Source organism: Phyllostomus discolor, chromosome 3 (assembly GCF_004126475.2).
Source record: "Phyllostomus discolor isolate MPI-MPIP mPhyDis1 chromosome 3, mPhyDis1.pri.v3, whole genome shotgun sequence".
Taxonomy (NCBI): Eukaryota; Metazoa; Chordata; class Mammalia; order Chiroptera; family Phyllostomidae; genus Phyllostomus; species Phyllostomus discolor.
Window position 1 is genome coordinate 211,620,826 of NC_040905.2, and position 23,487 is coordinate 211,644,312.

Consider the following 23,487-nt stretch of genomic DNA (forward strand, 5'->3'; position numbering starts at 1 on the left):
TGCCCTGACCGGGAATCAAACCAATGACCCTTTGGTTCGCAGCCCGTGCTCATTCCACTGAGCCACGCTGGCCAGGGCGGCATTTGGAGTTGGAAATGCTCAACTTCACCCCACAACCTGCACCAGGCCTTCAGAACCTGCAGTGCAACGTGCTCCCTGCTTTGCCTTTACCAGGTGGCCGCGGGACAGGGGCACCTGCCCTCTGACCCTCCCCCGCCTGGCCCTCGGGGGCAAGCACAGTGACCTGAGCCCCATGCGGCCCCCGGTCACGACCCCGCTCCACGGCGTTCCTCTCCTCTGCCGGCGGCTCTGCAAGCACAGCCACGTAAAACAGACTTTCAGAACACAGAGCCCCACACCATCTCCCTGTGATGATAGCGAGGCGAAAGCCTTGCTGGAAAAGGGCTGAGCCCCACTCCTCCCGCACTGCTCTCCGGGCGCTCCTTATCTGGCGGCACAGGCGGCGCTGCAGCGGGAGGGGAGGCGGCCCCGTAACCCGCTCCTCTCCCGCCTCTGCGAGGGGAGAGGACTCCGATGCCGTCCGCCTCCAGTGCTCCTCAGGAAGCACTGCCACCTGTCCCCAACGCCGGCTCCTGGACCTGGCACAGGTCGCTGTCAGAGCTGGGTCAAGTGCGTCCGGTTGCAAGCAGGTGAAGGGCGAGGCGACGAAAGAAGGCCAGGAAGGGCTCCGCGCACACACAGACGACACGCCCTTCTCCAGGTGAGCCGGAGCCCCCCCAAACCCGTCTGCTGCTCCCGCCCCAGACGACAGGACAGGCCCGTGCACCACAGGAGGGGCCGGCAGGGGCCCCTGAATCCCTCCGGCATCGCGGACTGGTACCAGAGCGTCAACGCCGCTCCAGCGCGTGTGCGCGGTTTCGGACAAACACAAAACGTGCTGCTTTCAGGGGAGGTGGGACAGAAACAGCACCGTCTCTCCACGTGTTTGCCTCACGCATTTCACATCCCCCAACCCACTCCCCGACACGGAACACGGACAGCCCCGTGTGCAAAGGCGCCCAGTGCGCAGCCGCTGCTGAACTTGGCGAGGCGACGGATGAAACTGCAGCCGGCCCTACACTCGCACGGCCGGGCGAGCGCGGGAGCGGAGGGCGGAGGGGCCCGGCCTGAGTGCCGGGCAGGCGGGGGAACCCTCGCGAGCCCCAGGGGTGGAGCGGGTTTGGGGACAGGCCCCCCAACCCCCTACCCCCCCGCCCCAGGAGCAGGAAGTGCATTTCTCTGGGCACACACTTCATTTCCCCCAACGTATCCTGGAGCGTATTTCACGAGGAAGCGCGGTACCTGGAACAGACATCACCAGTGTGTAAAGTGGGGGTGGGGCAGGGCGGGGGTGAGCCTCCAACTGTTTTAAAGGTGTAACCAACAGGCACGAAACCCGCCCTCTGCGGGCCGCAGCTCCGCCGGCTCTGGAACACACGCAGCTGTGCGGCCGCTGCCACCGGGAAGACACAGAACCTGCCTGTCACCCAGCCATGCCCCCCTGCACCCTTTCCAGGACGCTCGGCCCTGGCTCCAGCCCCAGGCGGCAGCCACCGGTCGGACTCCTCTCCCGGGGGTCCGGTCTTTTCCAGACTGTCCTATAAACGGGATCACGCAGGGAGCGGCCTTTGTGTCCAGCCTTTTTCACTTTTTGAAAAGGCCGGCATTAAAGGCCACCGCTTGTCCCTCAAAGCACTCCGACTTCCCTTACCGCCTCTCGAGTAAGGAGCGGAGAGTGCGGCTTACCTTCTGGAACACTTGATAGTTGGACTTGGACCATATATCCAGCTGGGGAAAGAGAAAAGGTACTGTCAGCATTCGTTTGAGACTCTGGACTTCAAAGAGTGCTCTCCTAACCACTGTTGCTAAGCCTGGAAAAAAACTCAGGACGACTGAGTAACAGCCCCGGGGCTGGAAGGCTCTAAGTGTCCTGCTCGAGTGCTGGTGACTTTGGTGACTGCAGGAGACTGATGAAGGGACACGGAGAAGTCACCTGGAGGTGCTGGCGTGTCTGAGGCCCCAGGAGCCACACCCACCACTCACTCCCCTGACCTTGACCAGTCCTCTGGTCCCCAGTCCTCTCACGGCCCTCAGGGCACCGCCCCCCCCGTCAGTCCTGCCTCGGGGCCTTTGCACCTGCTGTGCCCAGTGCCTGGACTGCTTTCCCCATGAACCCCCCTCAGCCGCTCCCACAGCCCCGTGAGCTCAGAAGCCACCTCAGACAGGCCCAGACAGGCATTTCCCAGGGACTCTGAGATGTTATTCCCGTACCTGCTACCTGGGTTCTCGTTATTCTTTAAAACAGTTTAAATTTTCCCAGCACTGAAACTGCCTGAAACCTCCTGTGTCGTCTGCGTTGCCGCCTCTGGGCCCCAGCGCGTCGCAGGCGGCCGCCGGCCCCTGCGAGCGGAGGAGGCCTCCCGGCCGGCGAGCACCACACGGCGCCTCCAGCGCACCCTCACCAGCTCCCGGGACGGCCCACGCGGAGCGCCCGTCAGCCGCCTTCCCCTCCACGTGCCGGACACGGCTCAGAGCTGCTCGACCGCCCAGGTATCGGGGAGGCCTCTCCGGGCGGTCTCGCCTGACGGTGCTCGCACCCGGGCGGCCGCCGCAGGAGCCCTGGCGGCACCTGTCTCCGGTTCCCCACACAGGCCCGGGTCCCCGCCCCTAGTGCATCTGCGGGGGGCAGGGGCAGGGGGGTGCGGGGGGGCCACAGGGTCTGCTTGCCCACTTGTTCCAGCGGTGCTCTCCAGGTCACCGAGACCCAGGGTGGCCCCACACCACACGGGGCGAGCAGAGGTCCGGCCGCCTACACCCGGGCCAGCCGTCCTTGGGCCGCATGGGGTGCCACCCAGTCAGTCCGGCGGCGGTGGCACAGCCTCCCCAGAACCACTCTGGAGTCACAGGTTTGCAGGGGGGATCGGATCGATGCCCTCCCGCTGTTTTCGAGAACAGATGAGCGTGGCCGGCCAGAGTCGCCCCCAGGCAGTGCTGGGGGAGAGCTGGAGGACAGTGCAGATTAGACGGGGCCGCTGGCGGGTCCCTGGGCGCTAAAAAGTCAGCTCTAATGTGCGGGTTTGCGAGCCGAGCAAATTGAAGCGCCTGGTCAATGGGCCTCTTGGAACCGGCGTCCGGGGTTGGCCAGTGGTCAGGGCAGAAGGCTGAGAAGCAGCTATTCGCGCCTGCGTGCTGTGTTATTGATTTCGGAACCCCTGGGAGCACGAGAAGCAATCAGATGGGAAGATTTCTCTGAGGCAGGAAGTAAAGTGTGGCATCTGGCAGGAGACGGTTCTGCTCAGAGGAAAACACCGAAACTCGGCTTTCTGAAACGGCCCTCGGAAATCGGAAGCTGGGTTGCAAACAGACATACGATATACCCAGTCCTCCCGGGCTCTCCCTCTCCGCGGCTGGTGTCGCGGAGACTTCACTCCGTCTGGGAACTCTCGGGGTGGCAGAGAGGCTCCCGTGACCCCGAGGACCCCTGCAGGGCTCCTGCGGGACCTGCGGAGGTCCGGCCAGTCCAAGTCCTGGGCACACCACAGAGGAGCTCTGATGGGCTGACCAGCATTCAAACCCACCGTTCCCCGCCCCTGCTACTGGTCCCCCCCCCCCGCTCCTGCATTTCTACAAAAGCCCCCTCGGCACCCCCTCTCCTTCCATCCTGGCTAAACTGCTCTCCAGAAAGGTGGTGCCAATTTTCAGGGACTGCTCCTCCCGCCCGCCCCCCGGGAGACCAAATGACAGGGTAAGGATTTTTTAAAATCTTTAGGCATCTAACTGGACAGGTCGGTAATTTCTAGGGCACGAGTGACAGGTCCTTTCCAGGCGAGTCTGCAGGAGAGCTCGGAGGAACGGCCGGGAGAGCGCCCTATGCGGGGAGAGCGCTCCTCTGGGCGGCCGGGCGCCCTGCGGGGAGAGAGGCTCGGACCCCGGACCCCTGGATCCCGTTCTCAGCGTGGCCCAGGGCTCAGAAAACGCAGCTGAAAGGCTGTCCGGGGCTGCAGAACGGATGAGATTCTGTGCCTTTTAGTTCTGCCGAATCACTGCCAGGATGACGGAGACTCTCAATCCAAATTTTAGGAAGAGGAACACCCGTGTCTGAACTTGAACTGACACATTCTCCTGCCGCTTCTGCGCCCACAGCTGTGTCTCTGAGGTCCTCCCCACGCCGGTCCCTCTCGCCTGGGCCCGCCGCACAAGGCCCACCGAGATGCAACCGCGGGGCCGGGGACGGAGAGCAAGGGGAGGGTCTGCAGACAGGCGGGACAGCCACAGTTTCTGTCCCAAAGGCGGAATGACTGTTACTGCTGTTTTTGAAAAAGACCCTTCAGTACTGCCAGGGTTCTAACAGGAAAGTCACCTGGAGAGACGTACGCGTGGGTTTAATTGGAGGCAGCCTCTCCGGCCGGCCGGGGGTGCTCGGAACACCCCCGCCGCTCGTCTGGCGTGGGCGTGCTGCTCTGCTCGAGAGGCCGCTGAGCCGCATTATCCGGGGACCCCAGGGGACGGTGCGGACCATCTGGGGCAGGAGGACGCCGGACAATACGCCGCATCTACCAGGTGCACTCAGGTAAGAGAGGGGATCCGATGACAATGGGTTCTGATTTTGCTGGGGAGGCACAGCAGGTGGCTCGTACTCGATTTTCTGCTAGATTTGCGCCAGAGAAAGACACTGGAGCCGGCACTCTGGGGTCGATGGCCCGCCTCTCCTCAGGGCCCGAAGATTTTGGAAATGCGTTTCGGGGAGCCTCGGCTGACCCGGGTGAATATTCATGAGCTTCAGCCGCCTGGCTGCAAAGGTGGCAGGGCTACCCGTGGCTGCCAGGGCGACACTCAAACAGGAGCATTCTGGAAGCTGCGTACTCTCAGCCTGATGAGTGGGAAACCACTCTGAACCGGAGGGACAAGAATAAGGAGGGCAAGCACCATGAAGATCTCAGACCGGAGAAACCAGCCCCGCTGTACGGGAGCAGCCCCTGGGGCTGGGTGGAGCACCTCAGGGGCGGGAGTGGGGTCTGTCCCCAGTCAGACCACGGCTGACGCCGCAGGTGACCGAGGGCTCTGGCAGAGACACGCTGCCTTCCGGGCGGTCGCCAAGACGCAAAGGCCCTCTCGAGGTGCGGGAGGAACCAGTGGAAACGGTGACAGGGACAGTCACTGAAGAGAAAAATCAGGACAACCCACCAGTGGGCCAGGGGGCTCTCACCACTGGGATGACTGGCCCCTGTGGCCTCAGCCACCACTGGCGAGGCCGGCGCCTCTCCCCGACGACGACATGGGCAGCCGGTGCCGCCCCTGTGTTCTCTCCTGAAACGCCCCCGGCCAGCGCACGGGATGATGCGATGATTTCCGATCCCCAGGTGGAGGCGCGGAGGCTCGGGGGGATAAGCTGCCCGTCCAGCGCCACAGGGTCCAGGTGTGCTGGGGAGCCACAGACCGGGGCCGCCCCCAGAGGTGCAGCTTGTGACCTGCAGGGAGACGGCCTTTCCGCTGGACTTTCCTGCATGGATGGCGGCCGGAGCCCCGGCCCTGGCTGCCGCCGACCCCCAGGCAGCGCCCTTGCCGAGTCCGGTACGCCAAGTCGGCCCCGAGGCCCGCAGGGGGACAAGCGCCACGCTAAGATGCGTTAGCAGCAAGAGAGAACTCGGGCAGCTGATCGGAAAGTGGTCAGTTCTTCATTTCAGAAAACAGCACAACGAACTATGAGTTATCTGAAACCGACGCTTCTGAATAACACTCGTCAGCCTCACAGGGACGTCAGCTTTCTCAGCGTTTGTGGGTGGCTTCGTCGCTCAAGGCCCGGAGATGATGCGTCTGCAGGGAGGACGCCGCTGAGTGGCCGGCAACGGGGCCGGGTGTCTCCACGGCTAACCAGGTGTTCCAGCCGTAAACGTCCGTTTGGCCCTCTTAGGCACCCCCTCCCCTGGAGGATGGAGGAGATGGTCTCACCGAAGAACGCGGTGCCCCAGGCCTGGCACCCTCGAACCCTCACCTGCAGCCAGGACGCACCTGTCCCGGAAGAGCCGCTCAAGGCACGGCTCCGGGCGCCCTCCACCTGCCGGGTGCAGGGACCCCTTCCCCGGCCGCGCCCTTCCCCCACACGTGACACGAGGCCATTTGTCTGAAGGTCGTCTGAACAATTTCAAAGGCTATACCAAATCAAAATGTTCCCTGCATCCGATATCAAACGGGGCTGATGCCAACACTTATTAGAGAAATCAGATCCGAGCTTCCCGGCCCTAGCCCGCCCCCCCCACTTTGAAGTGGGAAGAACGCGGGGATCAGAAATTACCCTGGAGACAGCACGGGCTGTCTTTGAAGCTTCCCTTTGATACCGCCGTCCCTCTTCCTCTGGTAGGTGAGGAGGCTGAAAGCAGCCTTTCTTTCTTTCTCTTTTTAATTGATAGGGGAGACTTAATGAAGCTACAGCGTTAACATAACCTAAATCCCCTAATAAGATAAACTCAACCGAGACCCTTGCACTTTTCCAGTTCAGTCCGACAGGCAGTAAAGCCAGGACCACGGCCGAGCGTTCAACTCAAACCTGCTCTTCAGCGTACTGAGTCACGGCTCCGTGGGCCCCTCCGGGTGCAGTAAACACGGGTTGGCGAGTGCTGGGCGCATTCCTGGGTTTTGTCAGAGGAAGCCGTCTGCCGCCGGCTGCTGGGGCGTGCACCGCGGGGCAGGGGGCGGGACGGGGGGCCGCTGGGGCTGCACGCTGCCGGCCCTGCTGCGGCTCTGAGGGGGAGCCCGCCGGGCCTGGGAAGTGGGGTGCGGCTGGGCCACAGGGCAGCCACTGGGGTCTCAGCACCTTTTAGAATGCGCTGGAAGCCCTGGGTTTGGAGGACACAGCCGACTGCATGCACAGGAGTCCGGAGGACACAGCCGACTGCATGCACAGGAGTCCGGAGCCTATGAGCCCCAGAGGCCTTCCTGCCCACGCCCACTGTGTCCGCTGCTGCTGCCCTCGGAAACCGCAGCAGACGGCCCCAGGCCAGGGCCCGGGCACCGCCGGCGGCTCAGCAGGTGCAGGGGCGCCCGGGGGCCAGGGGCTCTGCAAGCAGAGGTGTGCTCTCCTAGACCGCACCTTGAGCGAGCGCCCCGGGCTCCTTCCCCCCCGTCACATTCCGGTTGGGGCGAGCCAGACATCGCCCCGCGTGGACTGCACTAACGCTCATCTGTACGTCAGCACGCTTCAGTTCCCACACACCAGCATCAGTGCTCAGAGCAGAAGACTAATAATGGCCGCACGGCTTTATTTTTATCGTGTGTAAAGTGCTGTGAACAAAGGGGCTAATCCAATTGGCTGGGATTCGATTCTCGGCGCCGCAGTCATTTGAGAGCCGCTCTGCCAAATGCGGCTAATGCACCTTTAAAATCACAGCGGCCTTGGTCCCTCAGCCCGGCGGCCACGGCCCGAGGGCCCCGCTCAGCACCTGGCCCGGTGCCTGCAGCTGTAAGGGGAACGAGGGGCCCCTCCGCCGCCCTGGAGGCCCGAGTCGTGGCAGGTGCAGGGTCCCGGACACACGCGTTCCCTGTCTGATGAGCGGAGGCCCTGCTGACTGCTCCCTGGGCCAGCACATGCATGTGCACACGCGTGTGTGTGTCCTTCACTCTCCGACCCACTCACGACTTCACTCCCGCCACTCCCTTTAGTGCCCATGTCTGATTTCTTGCTCTCCACCCTGCCCTTCCGGAGAAGGCATGTTCGCAGCCTGCAAGGGCTCCCTCGTGACCCCGCCCCACGCTGCTGGGCGCCTGCGGCCCTGGCACTGAGTTCTCTCCTCAGGAGACAGGCACAAGACAGGGTCAGGACCCGCGGGAGCTCCCGGAAGAGGGAGGTCTGCGAGCTGGCTCCAGGAGACCGGGGGCCAGTCACTTTACTGCTCCGGGTCTCGGCCTCCTTCTCCGGAAGATGAGCCCAGGACTCCACAGCCGCTGCAGGCGGGGTCTGCTGGCACAGTGCCTACCGGGGTAACACTGGAGGTCTGTCCGGAGAAGTCCAGCCATTGCTAACATGACGAGAGTGGTTTGTGCGACGTCGATGTGACCTGGCAGCCAAGGAGAGCGGACGGGAATGCGCATGCGTGAACAATGATGTCTTCACGGTACCAGTCCGTGGGGGTGGGAGGCACCACTGAGTGAGCGTGTGCACTGTGTGGCCGTTGCATTCAACATGACTGAGCGAGTAGAGCAACAAATCTGCATCAGATTTTGTGTTAAATAAACTTGAACATTCCTTTGCACCAAGTATCCAGATGATTCAGAAGGCCGCAGGTATGGGCAACTGGTGATCGGCAGCTGCATCACAACACGCCCGCTCATGCATCATGTCTCGTGCAGAGATTTTTGGGAAAACTTCAAATCACCCAGGTGACTCAGCCCCACTGCAGCCCAGATTTGGTGCCCTGAGACTCCTGGTTTTTCCCCCAAACTAAAACCACCTTTGAAAGGGAAGAAATTTCAGACTGTCAATGAGATTCAGGAAAATAGGATGAGGCAGCTGATGGCGACTGGGAGAGCTGTGTGAGGTCCCAAGGTGCCTGCTTTGAAGGGGACTGAGGTGTCATTGTCCTGTGTACAAAGTTAATTGTAGCTTCTTCAATAAGTGTCTCCATTTCTCATATTCCACGGCTGGATACCCCCTGTACCCCATATGTCAGTATTTCCATTAACCACAAGGTAGACAGGTAGAGAAATAACCACGACGTGCTAGTCTAGGAAGGGAGAAGAGGGCTGCCAACGCCCCGGGTACATTAACGACGACAGTCTGCGCCAGTCTCGGAGGCAGCCCCAGGCCCGCCGTCCCCGGAGCCTGTGCCCCGGTGAGAGGCCCCTGGGGAGATGGGGATGCAGTGAGAGGCAGGTGGCGCTCGGCCTGCGTGACGGGGGTGGGCAACGTGTTTCAGGTGGGCGAGAAGGCAATGGCAGCCCCTGGTGAGAGGTGCAGAGGGTGCCGATGTGGGTGGCGGTCCAGCAGGTCCCGGGAGCCGCAGCAGCACGGAAGGTGGGGAAGGACAATGGGAAGACGGCGAGGAGCAGGAAGCCACACTTTGGGAAGACAGCTCTGGCGGCCGCGTGAAGGACAGGCTGTGGGGGCAGTGAGACTGGAGGCCGGCCGTGCGGAGGCTGGGGCGGTTGGCCCAGCTGAGGCGCCGAGCCCCCGGGGAGTGGTGCGGGGCAGGAGGAGCCCCCAGGGACGTGGGCCAGTGGGAGCGCCGCCAGAACCTGCCAGCAGGCTCGGTGTGGGAGAGAGGGGAGGACGGGGTGGGCACCCGCACAGCGGCGCCACTAACCGAGACGGGAGCCCTGGGCGGAAGCGGTTGGGGAGGGGGAAGAAGAGCTTCCTTTGGGACAGGCTGAATGTGAGTGCTCCTGGGGAGGGGAGGTGGGGCACACACGCAGGTCAGGAGCGATGCCCGCGTGGGTGACATGTGACACGGCGGGGGGGGTGGTGAGAGTGGCCAAGGGGCACGAGCGAGGAGACAGGACCCGGGAACCTGCGAGTCCGGGGCAGAGGCGAGGGAAGGACCACGCGGAGCAGCTGAGGAGGGTGATGGGAGTGCCAGGACACCACTGGGGCTGCTTTCTCGTGCCCTGGTGTTCGGTGCAGAACAACAACAATAATAATAAAAGACGAGCAGCACTCACTGGGCGTTCACCAGGTGCAGGAGCGCTAAGTGCTTTATCAGCACTGTTTCGGCCCCTGCAGTGTGGGCAGGTGAGTAACCACAACATCAAAGATCTCACTCCCTGTAACCACGCTTCAGCGCGGCCTCACCCGCACCCTGAACATGGTGCCTTGTCTCACAGCACTGTCATCATTCGGGCCCAACTTTTTACACTCGTATTCTTCCTCTCTCCACTTCTACGTGCCTGGGGGACCAGGGCTGTGTGGCACCAGGTGAGACCACAAAGCTGCCAACCTTGAACAAAGGCAGCAAGAACCACATCGCTACATGACCACCTGGGGGGGGGGTGGCAGCTCGCGGCCAGGGACCCACTACCCAGGCACTGCTCCCGCGGCTGCTGAGCCGTCTTGAAGGCCTCGGTCGGAACCCCCACCCGAGCTTCTCAATCACACACACACAGGTCCTGCCCGCCCCGGTTACCGACCTCAGCCTCCACACTCGCGGCAGAGACAGGCTGGTTTTTCCGAAAAGGAGAAGGCAACCCCCGTGAGGAAAGCTGGGCCACCCGAGGTGAGGCTCACGAGAACTTGTCGGAGACCTGGCCCAGGACGACGCCAGCATGAGAGGTGGGCGCGCTGGGCTGCTTGTTGGAAACGCAGAGTTCGGGCTTCGCGGGTCAGGCCTCACGTATCTACGGTTACGTGCTGAGCTACACACCCCACCTTTCTTTGATCTAAAGAACATTCTGTCCTCGGCGCCACGTGGCCGTTGGTGCAGAGTGCTAGAACTACGGCACCTTTAAACTGAAGTGGGATCCACGAGAGAAGGGGCAGCTCCGGAAAGGGAGGGAGAGAGCACCCAGGTGCTGGAAGGGACCGGGGTGCGTCTGGGGGGCGCCTTGGGCAGTGTGCCCGTCCCACTCGGGAAGCAGACACGAGTGAGGGCTGTCAGCCCCCAGCAGGGTCCTCCGACGCTCTGGACAGAGCCGTCTGGACAGTGTGCCGTCACGGGCAGTTAAGGGTTCGCCCAGGGAAGTCCCCCTGAAACACGCCGCCCGTGGAAGCAGCCTATCGTCTTCACTGGCAGAGCTCAGCACGGGCTGCTGGGCGGTTTCCCGGGAAGTGCCTGCCGGCAGCTGGTGCGCCGGGCGAGCTCGGAGCTCGGATCTTCCTCGTGGTTCTGGGACAGCGGAGCGCTGAACCCTGGGGCGCCGATGTGCCGCGCGACCACGCGACAGGAAAAACCCCGTTTCCTCAGAAGACACGTTTAACGAGGTGCCTGGGGTCTGAGGCGATAAATCGGAAATCCCAACTGGGGGCGGCGGGCTTAATGCGAAAAGCAGAGCCTGATGCAAAACGCACCGGGAGAGAGCTGCTTCCGTAGGGTGTCCCCCTTCACACTGACACGCCACGGCATGGCACGCCACGACACAACATGACACGCTACGGCACGGCACGACACGCGGGGCGCTCACCTTGCCGTCCTCCGTGTAGACGTTCTCGCTGAAGCCCTTCACGATCGTCCGGTCGATGAACAGGCTCCGCATGACCACGATCACTTTCAGCACCTTCCCCAGGGTCACCTGTCAGAACACACGTGTGCAAACGTGAGCACGTACACGTGAACGTGCAGATCACACACAGGCGGGCAAGACGGCAAGAAGATGCGCTCCCCCTCCTGTTCCTGGCAGGGGGCACGAGGGAGGGCGTGGGGGCTGCCCCTGGCGCCGGCCCCCCGGAGCACCGAGCAGCGAACTCCCAGCGAAGCCAGCGTGTCCTCAAACCACTGAAGGAGGGCGCGGGCCGCGGCTCATGGGACGGCCCTGGACGTGCTCCTGATTTCACTCTCTGTCCCGAGGGTGCCGTCTTCTTCAAGGCGCTCCCGGCGCACGTTCCCACGTGACCCGTGGCCCCCCGTGCACCGTGGACTGCGTGGAGAGTGCAGGAGAGACCGAAGGCCCCCCCCGCCCCCCCCCGGGGAACCGTCTCTCTGTAACGGCAGCCCAGGAGAGGAGAAGCCACGCCAAACGGGCTCTGAAGGTGAATGCAGAGCAGCCGAGTGTTACCCCCCAAGAGGAACGTCATCCTGGAGACACATTTAAGCGCTTCTATTCTTTTAGAACGTTAAGGCAGTACATGGACTAAAAAAAAAAACAACTAAGAAATGCAGTTTCATGTATGCCAGGGAAAAAGTACCCCACTGCGCTTGGTGGAACAGCTGACACCGTGACAAGAAACAGCCCCTTCCTTCAATCGGGCGGCGGGGGGGGGGGGTCCTGTAACCCTCCCGATGCTCTGCCAAGCCTCTTGTTCCAGCTCCCTCCCCTGGAGGGGGCCTCAGCACAGGACCCACGGGGGTCCACAGTCAGGCTGTGCCGACGAGGCCGGCATCACAGAACTGGCTGCAAGCAGTCCCATGGTCGGCACAGGACAAAAGCCTCTGCCCCAGAGAGCAGTCCCTGCCCCGCAGCTCCGACGTGCAGCGGGTGGCGGGGTGCCGCCCCCCTCCCTTCCTTGTTTCCCCATTCCTTGCGGGCAGGCATTCGACCGACTGCCCTCCACAACACCCTTCCTCCTTCCCTGATTCGTCCCGCTCTCCCTAACGGCCATCCCGTCACCATCTCCTGGCGCTGAGTCGATGCCTCCATTTCTGTGTGCCTGCGATGGTCCAGAGGATGCGCCGGGCAACAGAAAGGTGCGGTGCATTTATTTACACGGAGGAGAACGCTGGTAACAACGTCCTGTTTCATTAGCTGTGCACTTACATCTCTGCGTAGCGCTTTTAATTATCGCTGCGCCACGCAGCCCTGAAAGGGTCATTTCTTCTACAACTGGAAGTCACTACTTAAGGAGGCCAATAAGCCACAAAGGCAGGAAGAGCCACTCTGTCTCTAGGCTACACGCCTTTCATTGGCAGGAGGGGACGGGGGGAGGGGAAGGGATCGGCTGTAGTTCTGTGGCTGCAAGCACTGAAATGAGCAGCCGCGTGGTGGGCTGCAGCGGGGGCCAGTGTCGGCCACTGGGTCCGACCGCACGTTTCAGCTCTCTCTGCTGCCAGGCAAGGGGAACCGAGCAGCTGGGTCCTTTAAGAAAACCCACAGCCTAGTTGATTTTAATTAACTGACAAATTGCCTTAGTAATTTCTCAAGTTTCCTAAGTCGGAATTCAGGGGGAAAACCACTAAGAATACCAGAAATTTTATATTTAACTTCTCTTTTATTTTTTTATGACTGCAACACACATTTCTGTTCATAAAGCTTTCACTACATTTGGGATTATTTCTCGAGGACGGGTTTGTAGAGTTGTAATTACTGAGGAAATAATACAAATATTTCAAGGTTTTTGATACAATCTGCCGCAGGATAAATCGCTATGAACACACCCACTTCATCCAGCTCTTGTTAGCAATAGGTGCTATTAGAGTAAAATGAAACCCACCCCCTCCATAAGTACCAACTTAATTTATTTCTTCACATCTTCTGTTATAGATTTTTTAAAATCCTCACCCGAGGACATGTTTATTGATTTGAGAGAGAGAGAAACATCGATGTGAGACGGAAACATCGATCGGCTGCCTCTCACACACACCCCAACTGGGGATTGAACCCGCAACCTAGGTATGTGCCCTGACCAGGGATTGAACCTGCGACCTTTTTGGTGTGTGGGACAATGCTCCAACCAACTGAGCCCAGCTCAGGCACAGAAGGTTTTAAATAATGTACAAAAATAAGTGAAATGGTATAAAGAACTCCCATGGACCCATCCCAACTTTAACAGTTTTAATTCTTGGCAAACCTTGCTTCACCGCCCCCCACCCCTACCTGCTTTTCTCTTCCTGTATCTCTTTTTGAAACCAGTAACAACTACGGTCTCACTTCATATGTCAGTATCCCGTTCTGCGTCTCCAACAGACAAGCGCCCTGAAAACAGCAACGCCTCGCCGCGATGCTCTCCTACGTCTGAAACACAGGGGTCAGAATCCTCCGGTATCACCCCCGACACTCGGCCCCGCCGGCGTTCAGAGCTCCCGTGGCCTCCCCCGGGGCGTGTCGGTCCATGTCCGCCCGTGGCAGGATCCGAACACGGCCCGTGCCACCTGACGGCGGCCAGGTCTCAGCAGCCTCTCCTACACGAAAGCTCCCCTCCTCCCGGCCACCAGCCCCACTTGGTCTGGTGCCGAAACCGGGCTATGTCTCCCCCTCGAGTCTTCCGGTCGGGATTTTGCGGACAGCCTCCCTGTGGGGTGCTCTCCGTGCCCCCCTCACCAGTACTTCCCGTAAACCGGTGAGTACGTGGGATTCCAGCTTGATTTTTTTTTTTTGTCAAGACTCCTTCGCGGGCAGTGTTGCAGCTGACCAACGGGGGGCGCTCGAGGCCGGGCGTCTCACTGTGTCGCTGGCAGTGGGCGGCCCAGTAGCTCCTCGGGGTTCCTGACGCCGTGCCCCACAGCGATCACCCCGTTCTCGTTCATGAGCTGGGGTGCTTTTATAAGAAGAACTCCCCCTCATCTCCGACTTGCTTATCCAGGAGTAGAGTTCGTTCCACCGGAAAAGCAGGGTAAATTGCTCATTTCTTTTTATTTGTCAGTTTTTAAAACAATGCATGGGTTCACCATTTTCTTCCAGGGTAGATGGGATTAGCTTCCCTCCCCTTACATGAGTATAAACTCAGAGATTTAAACACATTGACGTGTTTCTGCCCAGTGTGCACTGTTCCCAGCGACGCGCACACCATCCAGCCTGCGGGGGGCAGGCACCCCTGCCCCGGGTGCGGGGGCCTCTTCGCTCTGCCTCACCCTGCCCCGCCCCGCCCTCCAGGACGCTTCCGTGCTCTCCGGGGCCTGACACTCGGGGCGTCTTTCACAAGTCCTGCCTGGGGCCCTTTCCTCCAGCGGCCCTGGCTCTCTTCAGTGGGAAATGGCCAAGACCACGATTAGCGGAAGAGGAGCAAGTAATTTGATAGATTAAGTTTTTTAAACTGATTTTTAGACAGCGAGAGAGAGACACACCACCCATTTGTTGTTCTACTCAGTAATGCTTTCACCGGTTGATTCTTGTATGTGCCCTGACCGGGGATTGAACCCACAACCTTGGAGCATTGGGATGATGCCCTAACCAACTGGGCTACCCGGCCAGGCTGAGTTTATTTTTTCACTGTATGAATCTGAATCAGGGCGAATGCCTTCCTTCCCCCCTTCCCCTGTCCTGCATTCGCCCACACACCGAGCCCCCTGATGGCGGGCCCGGGACATGCTCCCGCGATGGCCCTGCCCAGCCCTGCCAGGGCTTCACAGAGGCGGCGGCCTGAAGCCAGTTCACGTCAAAGCTGGACCCGCAGCGGTGCTACCCCCACACGGTGAACCTGCACTCACATCCGTGCACCTTCCTGCCGCCGCTCCTGCGGCCACAGGGGCGCTGCGGAGAGTGGCCAACAGGGGCGCCGCGCCCTGAGGCACGCACAAAACCGTGCTTCCCGACGACTCCCAAAGAAGGCAGAGAGGGGCGACGGCCAAGGGCACTGGGCTGCAGCCTCCCACCTGCCACGTGCAGGCAGGGGGACCGAGGGCAAGTCAAACACCCTCCTGTGCCTGTTCGCTCGGCTGGGAGCGCGGCAGGGCCCGTTGGGGGAATTAAACGGGATGATCCACGGGATGCACAGCTACGGGGGCGGCGCACCACTAAACGAAACAGCCGCCGGCCTCCGTTTCTCTGCAGAGCGCGGTGTGCTAGAGAGGGCAGGGTGAGCCGCTCAAGCTCCGCCACCGAGACGGAGCTCCCTGTGCGTTCTCTGGCGTTCCTTCCGGCCCTCACATCCCTCCACAATGATTCAGATTCTCGTGCAGCTGGCCCGGGCCGGCGTTAATGCATCTGGGTGCACCAGGATGCAGTGACCTTGGGGTTTTGGTAGATGGATATGGCAACGCCTCACACACAGGCTGACGGATGCCATCTGCAAACGAGCCAGCGCTGGCCATGGTCACAGGCAAAACGCCCAGTGACAGGGGCTACACGTCGGTTCTTGGCAACGGCTCTGGAATACCACAAATAAAGCTAATGCCATCTGGTAATGAAGCAGGCTCGCTGTTGCCAAGGTAACCCTTCTTCTATCCTAGGCAGCACATTTCCAAAGAGCTCACTCCACACTCCTCCCGCGTCTGTCCCCACGAGTGTTCGGTGGCACATTGTGAGGAGTCACAGAAGGCACCGTGCTTCCTCCCCAGGAGCTGAGGTGGCCGGAGCAGGAAGCCAGCGGGCCTCCCAGCAGGTCGCCGGCCTCCCGGGGAAGTGTCCTTAGAAATGCTGTCGCTGCCCAGCTGCTCATCAGGCTGCGGGCTGGCGGGCGGGCGGCTGGGGCTGGACTCGGTGGTCTTATCAGTTGCCTGCCGAGCAGTGGCCCATGAAGAGAATTTCTAGCTCGCTGTGGAAGGCAAGTCGCAAGGCAGGAGGGCAAAGTGGGGACAAAGGCGAGGATAACAGCAAAAACGTTTATTTCCGGCTGCCCCCAAACACTACCTAACACAAACTTAGCAGACAGAGCAGTGGGGTGCTGTCCAGGCTGGTAGGCTGTAAGAGATGCCAACCACTGGAAACCTTGACCCTCCGGGGCTCGCACACAGGGAGAAGCACTTTGACCTTGAGCAGGATCTGTGTCCAAGATGCAGGGAGGCGAGCTGACCAAATGCTTACCTGCACGAGGAGCCCAGGCACAGACGCGGCAGGCCCGCCCGGCATAAAGGTCACGTGGGGGGTGGGGTGGGGTGAAGGGAGCACAGCATCAGTCACTCGGACAAAGCTGCATGGCTGACCCTGGCTTTGGGGGAGGGACGTTAAAAAAAAAAAGAAGCCAGCCATCCCGGCCCCCACAGAGGTAAGTTACCTGCCAGGTCGACACAAGGCAGAAGTCTAACATGCAGGTGTCCTCGGGAGGTCTGCAGTGCTCTAAGTGTGAGTTTTCCAAAGCGTGGCCAGAAAGGTGGGGGCGGGAGGGAGGGCGCACGTGGGCACGGCCACAGCCCAGCAGAGCGCCGGGAACCCGCCTCTCTGGGCCGACTGCGAGGTGCGCGGTCCCCACGACGAGCACTTTCCTGTGAATCACTGAGTGTCTGCACTAAGTGTCCGCCTCTGGGCACAGACACTGTGCCACGGTTCAGAGAACCGCGTCACTTTGGAGCGGGAAAGAGTTTAAAAAATCCTTTGTCAAACTCCCGTGCTTTTTTATCCTCGCCCGGGGGTATGTTCATTGATTCTTTAGAAGGAGAGGGAGAAGGAGAGGCAGAGAGAAACACTGACGTGAGACAGAACCACCGGCCGGCTGCCTTCCCTAGGTGCCCCGACCAGGAATTGAACCCGTGAACTTTAGGTGTGCGGGACGACGCTCCAGTCAACGGAGCCACCCAGCCAGGGCCCGACGCTCCCATTTTTAAAGGTGCAAACTGAAGCCCAGACTGGCCAGGAGGTGCCAAATGGGGCTCCCACCTCGAAGGAGGCGATAAAAGTGACGTGTCACTGCAGCGTAAGTGCTGCACAGGTGGGGCTCCCGGTGCCCCACCCCAGGAATTCAGGGGGGCGGGGCACTGCATCAGCGCTGAGCTGTCTGGCCCCGCCCAGAATACGCGCTCAGCGCCTGCCCAGTCATCACCGGTCCCCAATGTGGGGGCAGCTGTGAGGACAGGCACACCCGCACGGTGTCCGTGGAACACCCCCGGGGGTGCTGGTAGACGCGGCCTGGGAACAACGTGTGGCACCGCCCGGGCCCTCCCTGACTCCCGGGGTCTCCCCCCAAAACGCAGTTGACCCCTGGCTCTGTGACACAGGCGGGCGAGCCCGCGAGGCCTCAAAGGGCTGCGTCTGGCCTGAGCGCCTGGTGGGTGGTTTTGCTCTTCGTTGAGGTGAGATGAGGAAGGAGGCGGGAAGAACAGGGTGCGGGGGGCGGGGGGTGGGGGGGGTCACCTCCCCTTCATTAAGCTGGAGGTGCTGCGAAACCTCCACGCAGAGATGTTAAGTGGGCAGTCAGAGACAGACTCCCAGACGGGGTCTTGGCTGGGTAGTTCAAGTTAATGATCTTTTTCAGGGGGTCTGTGTGAACTCAGATGAGCTGACAGTTCATCCTGCACCCCCGCCCCTGAGCAGCACTTTCCGGGCTCTGAGGTGCTGCTCAGGGGCACTGCTCCCCCAGAGAGGCAGGAGGCGGGTTCAAGTCCAGGCAGAGGGGTCCCCACCCAGACCCGCCACCTCTCACCTGCACGAGGAGGGCACCATGGCGCCCCCCGTGGCCAACCCGGACCTTGACACCCCCACTTGTCCCGGCGATACCCTGTTAGGCAGCACTTGGCTTTTTACTATTTTGACTGTAGGGTGTGTGCCAACTTGACCTTGATGGAGAAAACTTTAATTCGAATCAATACACAGACAAGGTCACTTTAAAGTCCAACTAGTACGAACGGGGAAACACGCCCCCGGCTCCGTGAGCTGGAAGGGGACGGCCGCAAGTGCCCGATGACGACGAGAGCGCCCCGAGCCCCGCGCCCGAGCCGGCGGGCCCCTCCCGTGTGCGGGCGCCGCGAGCCGTGTGCTCACGCACAGGCCGTCGTCGGAACACTGGGAAGCTTTTTTTTTTTTTTTGCTTCTATTTAGGGTAGCTTAAAATTAATCTAGTTTGTTTGAAGAAATGTACTGAAAACTGTGAATCCCTATAACCCGATTTTGAATACACGAAGCGCCGGACTTCAGCTCACCCGGGAATCCCTGGGGAAGCCGAGGGCGTCCCAGCAGTGCGAACGGCGGCGATTTGCATTTATGCAGAACTCGGCCCCAGGGCGGAGTGCCAGACGCAGAACGCGGGGGAAACTGAGGCGCTGGAGTCTTGGAGGCCAGTTCCTACGGGTTCTGTGGGGGGGGGGCTCTGCGAGTGGGGTGCCGCGCCACCTCCACAGGCTCGGGGCCTCTGCCCCTCCTCCCCCTCCTCCTCCTCCTCCCCCTCCTCCTCCTCCTCCTCCAGGAGAGCCGTTTATGTTGTACCGAGAGCGGGCGAGCCACACAGCAGATGACGGGCACACAGTATTATTACCGGCTTCTTTTCCTCCTGCTCCATCTCCTTCCCACTTGGCGCTCAGCTTTCCTGCCCTGAAGCCAGGTTAGAACAGCATATAAACGATCGAGGATCCATCAGGAGAAGATAAAACTGCTTTGTAACTTCAAGAAATGGCTGCAGAGTGTGTAAAACTGGAAGGAGGTATCAGGCACAGGGGTGCCAGTGAAGTATCATAAACCTCCTTGTTGGTGTGCTTTACACTGGGATTCGTTTTTTCAAAGGCTGCTCGCCAGAGGGGCCGAGCGGCCTCGGAGGACCCACGGCTCCCCCGGCCTTCTCAGCTCCCGGGAGCCCTCGGCGACTGGAAGCACAGACGTCCTGCAGCGCAGGGCTGGGAAGACAGCCGCCGCGGCCGACCCCTGCCAGCCAAGGCCACAGGCAGCCGGGTGAGTGTGCGCTCACCTTCCCAGGCTGCACTGCGGCAGCGGATTAAAAGCAGCCCGGCTACCCGCAGCCGAAGGCCAAGCTGCCGCCTTGCACCCTGTCCGCTCTGTCCTCCCCCGGCAGACCAGCTCAGAGGATCCCTCCCCCCACACTCTCCTCCACCGGAAAATGATACAACACAACACCAGCAGCCTCCCCCTCCGCCTCTCCCTCTCCCTACCAGCCCCATTACCTCATCTGCTGCCAGTATTAATGCTCTTCACACACTCATTATTCTTTAACGATGCCTGTTTGTAAATAGCAAGATGGGATGCAATTAAACCATGAGAGGCTAAATAAACACATACTAATTAGGGCCTTTACAAGAGATTTTTTTTCATGCGTAGACTGGAATTTACCTTTCATTAATCTAACTTAATTGCAATAGTGCACCAATAAAGAGTCAACACAAATTAAGTGCTCTAAATGATTTCCCCACATCACATTACAGGCAGCTCGCGATCCTCCTCTGGGTGACAAGCCGCGCTCTGCGGGAGCCGGGGGCTGACGGGGAAGGCAGCCCCGCGGAGCACGAGGCGAGGGGTTTCGGCAGCCAGACAGGTACATGCACAGTTTTGAGGATGCTGGTGCTTCGGATGCCTGAAGTTAATGAGGTCAAGGTCACAGGTTCGGGCTGCAGCCTCGCCCTCTCGTGAGCCAACGAGCTTCTCTCGGTTCCGTGGAAGCAGACACCACCCCTTACTCCTGCCGGCTTTCCCTCACTGGTTCCAGGAGAGACGGGGTCCAGGCTTGGACCGATCGGTTCCAGTCCACTCCCACTCTGGGAACAGTGATGCCCGGGACTCGTGCCACGCGGCCAGGCCGTGCACAGCAGGTGCTTCTGCGTGAGGGCACACCCGCCGGCTGCAGGAACAGGAAAGCGAGCCTGTCGTAACCTTTGACCCTAGCTGTGAAAGATTCCACACATCTGACGATGCCACCCGGGCAGAAGGGGACGGAGCACCAACACCAGAAGCCTTTCTTGCAAAGAACAGGCACCGCACCCTGGACTCACCCAGCAGGCGCAGCCCCGGGGCAGGGGCAGCAGACCACACCAGAAAAAAGTTACCTGTTCTAGAGCGCCTTCCTCTCCCACGTGGTCACTTGTCCTTCCCCACTCACTGCTGCCCAGGCAAGGTCGCCTTCCTCTTTGTCAAGGACAGACAGGCACGGGTGAGCAGAGGCCCACGCTGAGCCAGGGGCGCCAGCAGCTTGGGACCCGAGACCCAAAGAAGCCAGCCCCTGCCAGGTTCAAAGCGGCAGGATGGCCACTGCAGCCACCCTGAGCGAGGGGCCAAGACCCGAGTTTAACGGTGGGACCCAGACAGCATCACTTAGTACTCCTGTTCCTCATTTTAACGTGAGTACTCAGGGAGGGCTCCATGACAGCGTGTCCCAGAGCACACCCCACAAGAGGGAAATGGCACCCGTGGTCAAGAATGTTGGGGGAACGGTGCATGTGACCCCCTTGGAGGGTCCTGCCTGACCCGGCATGGTCAAGGTCCTGAAGGGGGGCCTCAAGCAAGGAGCCTGTCAGCGTCGTGTAACCACGGAGTGCTCCCTGAGCTGGCCGACTGTGCACCGCACATCGACTTCCTTGACAATCAGCGTGGCAGGAAACCCGCGCTTCCGCGGGTATCAGGAAGGGAGTGACTGGCCCGTTCGGCCGGTCACCAGCAGCCCGGTCGGCAGTTTGCCACACTGCTCCCCACCTCACAGCCTGCGGTGGAGACAGGCAGCACGCCGCTCCCGCCGACCCCCCGCAGCCCCCTGCCCCCCAGCAGCGCCAGGGAAACGGCTCCCTGACACCGTGGGTGAAAACCCACCGGCTCTGAGACGCCCCATTGCTCCCGGTTCAAGAGCTCCCAAAGACTCCCTCTGAAACTCATTTTCATGGTTCCATTACACATCTCCGAAAACCTGGTCTCACAACAGCACCACCGACAGCCCGCACTTAATCGCGCCGGTAGAACACATACACAAACAAAACAGAGCTAAAAAAATCACTCAGTGTCAGTGAGCAGATGTCTAGCCCGTTTGCAATTAATACGACCCACTTCCATACAGTCAGCCTGCTTAAAATTCCTGGAACAAGATGTAAAAGTTAAGATGCAAATGTTCCGATTTTAATGAGAATGAATGGAAACTATAAATCCTCTCTCCCTTCGAGGGCAGGTACCATCTACAGAGCAGCCCCAGCCGCGCGCTGAATGCACCAACAAGACGACCAGCAGGTGAGGCCTGCGTGCGGAAGGAGACAGAAGCGGGAGCCTGAGAAGTATGTCCTGAACGCACTTCCTACCAAAATCACCTGCTGTCGAAGCCACCGTTCTCTCGAGAAGCTTTTAAAGAGACCCTGGCTCACCTGAGCCCACTCCGCCCCAGAGAGCGACCTGTCCTGACTGGGACCTTCTCGTGCCTGCCTGACCCGCTGGCCTCCCCCTGGGCAGCGCAGAGGGGGACTTCCTGGACCCCCTCCCGACCCCAGCCCCCCTCCTTCACACGCCCCCCCACCCCCGAGTCCCGCTCTCACCCACCAGACGGCGGGAACACCTCGCGCTGCGGGGCTGCTGTGGAAGTCCAGTCGGCGAGCACACATTACAGCTCCAGCCGCCCGCAGGCACCTGTCCTGGTGGCAACCATTAGAACGCCACCCATTCTGGCTTTTCCAGGATCAACACAGGTCTCCCCTTTCCCTCCTCCCTCGCCTGCTCGGGAGGCCCCGGCGGCTCCGCGGCACCGCAGCCCCGCCGCCCCGCAGTGACGGTGCAGCTGTGAAACTTCTCCCGGAGTCTGTTTCTCACGGGCAAGGCGGGGGCACCACCGCACTCCGCCTGAATCGGACACCCCGACCCCTCGCCCCATGGGCACCGGGGTGGACCGGCGGTCCTCTGAGGGCCGGGCGGTGCCCACCACGGGCAGCGCCGGGGCAGGGTCTGCTGAGGGAACCACAGAGGGCTGCCAGCACCTTTTCTGCCCAGCCCTCCTCCTCTGGGCCACCGTGAGTGCAGGGTAGCCTCTGTGCCAGGGACACCTCTAGGCCCTGAAAACAGGACAAGGAGCAGGAGAGAGTGCGATGAAGTTCAGTTGTTCCGGGGACTCGGAGTCTGGCAGGAGACGGCTCAGGCTGAGAGCAGAGGGGCCAGGACCAGGTGCCGAACTGCCTTCCTGTCCCGGGGCGGCCCGTGCTGCCAGGCACCGGGAACACAGTCCGCGGCCGCGCTGGACAGGATCTCCGCGGCGGGCCTCAGAGGCACACTCAGGGGCACGGTCAGTGCTCAGGGGGCCGGCCGGGCCTCAGAGGCACCAGCACCCGCGAGCCACGTGCTGGAGCAGAACGAACACGCACGGCACAAAGGGACAGAGGTGGGGCCGCAGCCTGGCCCCCCACCTGCCAGGCGCCAGGGACACCGCGTCCCTCTTCGAGCAGCACCCACCGCCGAGGGCTGTGAGACCACACTGCAGAACAGCGTGTGTTTACTCTGGAAATGTGTGCGGGCACTCGGCATGCGCGGGCGCTGTGCGAGGTGTGGGGGGCCGCAGTGGGCAGAACCAGTTCTCTGACAGCGGCAGGTAGAAAAACCGCAGAGGTGCGGTGCAGAAGCGGAGAGGCAGGTGGGAGGCTGCTGCAGAGACCAGGGCAGCGCCAGCCTGGCCACGCCCCTGGGTGTGGGGCGGAGCTGGTGGGGAGCCGGCGGGCTCTGAGTCTGCTTCTCAGGAAGAAGCCACAGAGCGTGCCGGTGGAGTGGCTGTGAGGTGGGAGAGGAAGGAGGACAGGTCGGCACTGGAAGCCGGGAGGTGCTGCTCACAGATGCAGGGGCCGCTGCTGAAGCGGGACGCCAACAGGCAGCGGGAGTGTGGAGAGGCCCAGGCCACGGGTGACAACGTGGGCGCCGCCAGCAAACAGAACACAGTGAACCCCAGGGCGTGTGAGGCCACCTGGGAGGCAGGAGCAGGCAGAGGAAGGACCAAGCCCCAGAGTTGAGTCGGGGGTGGGACTTGCCGGTGCCCTTCGGGGAGGAAGAGGGGCCTGGGAAGGAGGCTGGGAGGAAGCAGCCAGCGCAGTGGGAGGAGACCCTGAACCAATGGGCGCTCACAGCGGCGTGGAGGCAGACTCTAAGGCGAAACCCACGCGGCCCCTGCTCCAAGTCCGCCCGACAGACCTCCCGTGTCCGGAGCCCACGGGCCGGAGAACCGGGGCTCTGAAGAGTGAGCGTGAGCATCAAGCAGCTGCCTTAAAAGCTGATGCAAACACTGTCACCAGCATGAGGGGGAAAAGGAAGAAAAGTATTTTCACCTCCTGTTTGAGAAAAAGCCTCACTTTGTCCCAAAGGACTTCTGCG

General features: G+C 61.1%; 1 protein-coding gene across 4 annotated transcripts in view; it reads right to left on the reverse strand.

The window, feature by feature from the left end:
* MED27 (mediator complex subunit 27) overlaps nucleotides 1-23,487 on the reverse strand; it is a 154,949-nt gene that overhangs the window by 10,298 nt on the left and 121,164 nt on the right. For 3 of the 4 annotated variants that reach the window (XM_028518431.2, XM_036022392.1, XM_036022391.1), the window contains 2 exons: nucleotides 11,107-11,214; nucleotides 1,747-1,788 (listed from right to left, as the gene is read on the reverse strand). In XM_028518431.2, coding sequence (XP_028374232.1) covers nucleotides 1,747-1,788; nucleotides 11,107-11,214 — 150 coding nt within the window. The remainder of the gene's footprint in view (nucleotides 1-1,746; nucleotides 1,789-11,106; nucleotides 11,215-23,487) is intronic. The other variant, XM_036022394.1, reaches the window with a different exon arrangement.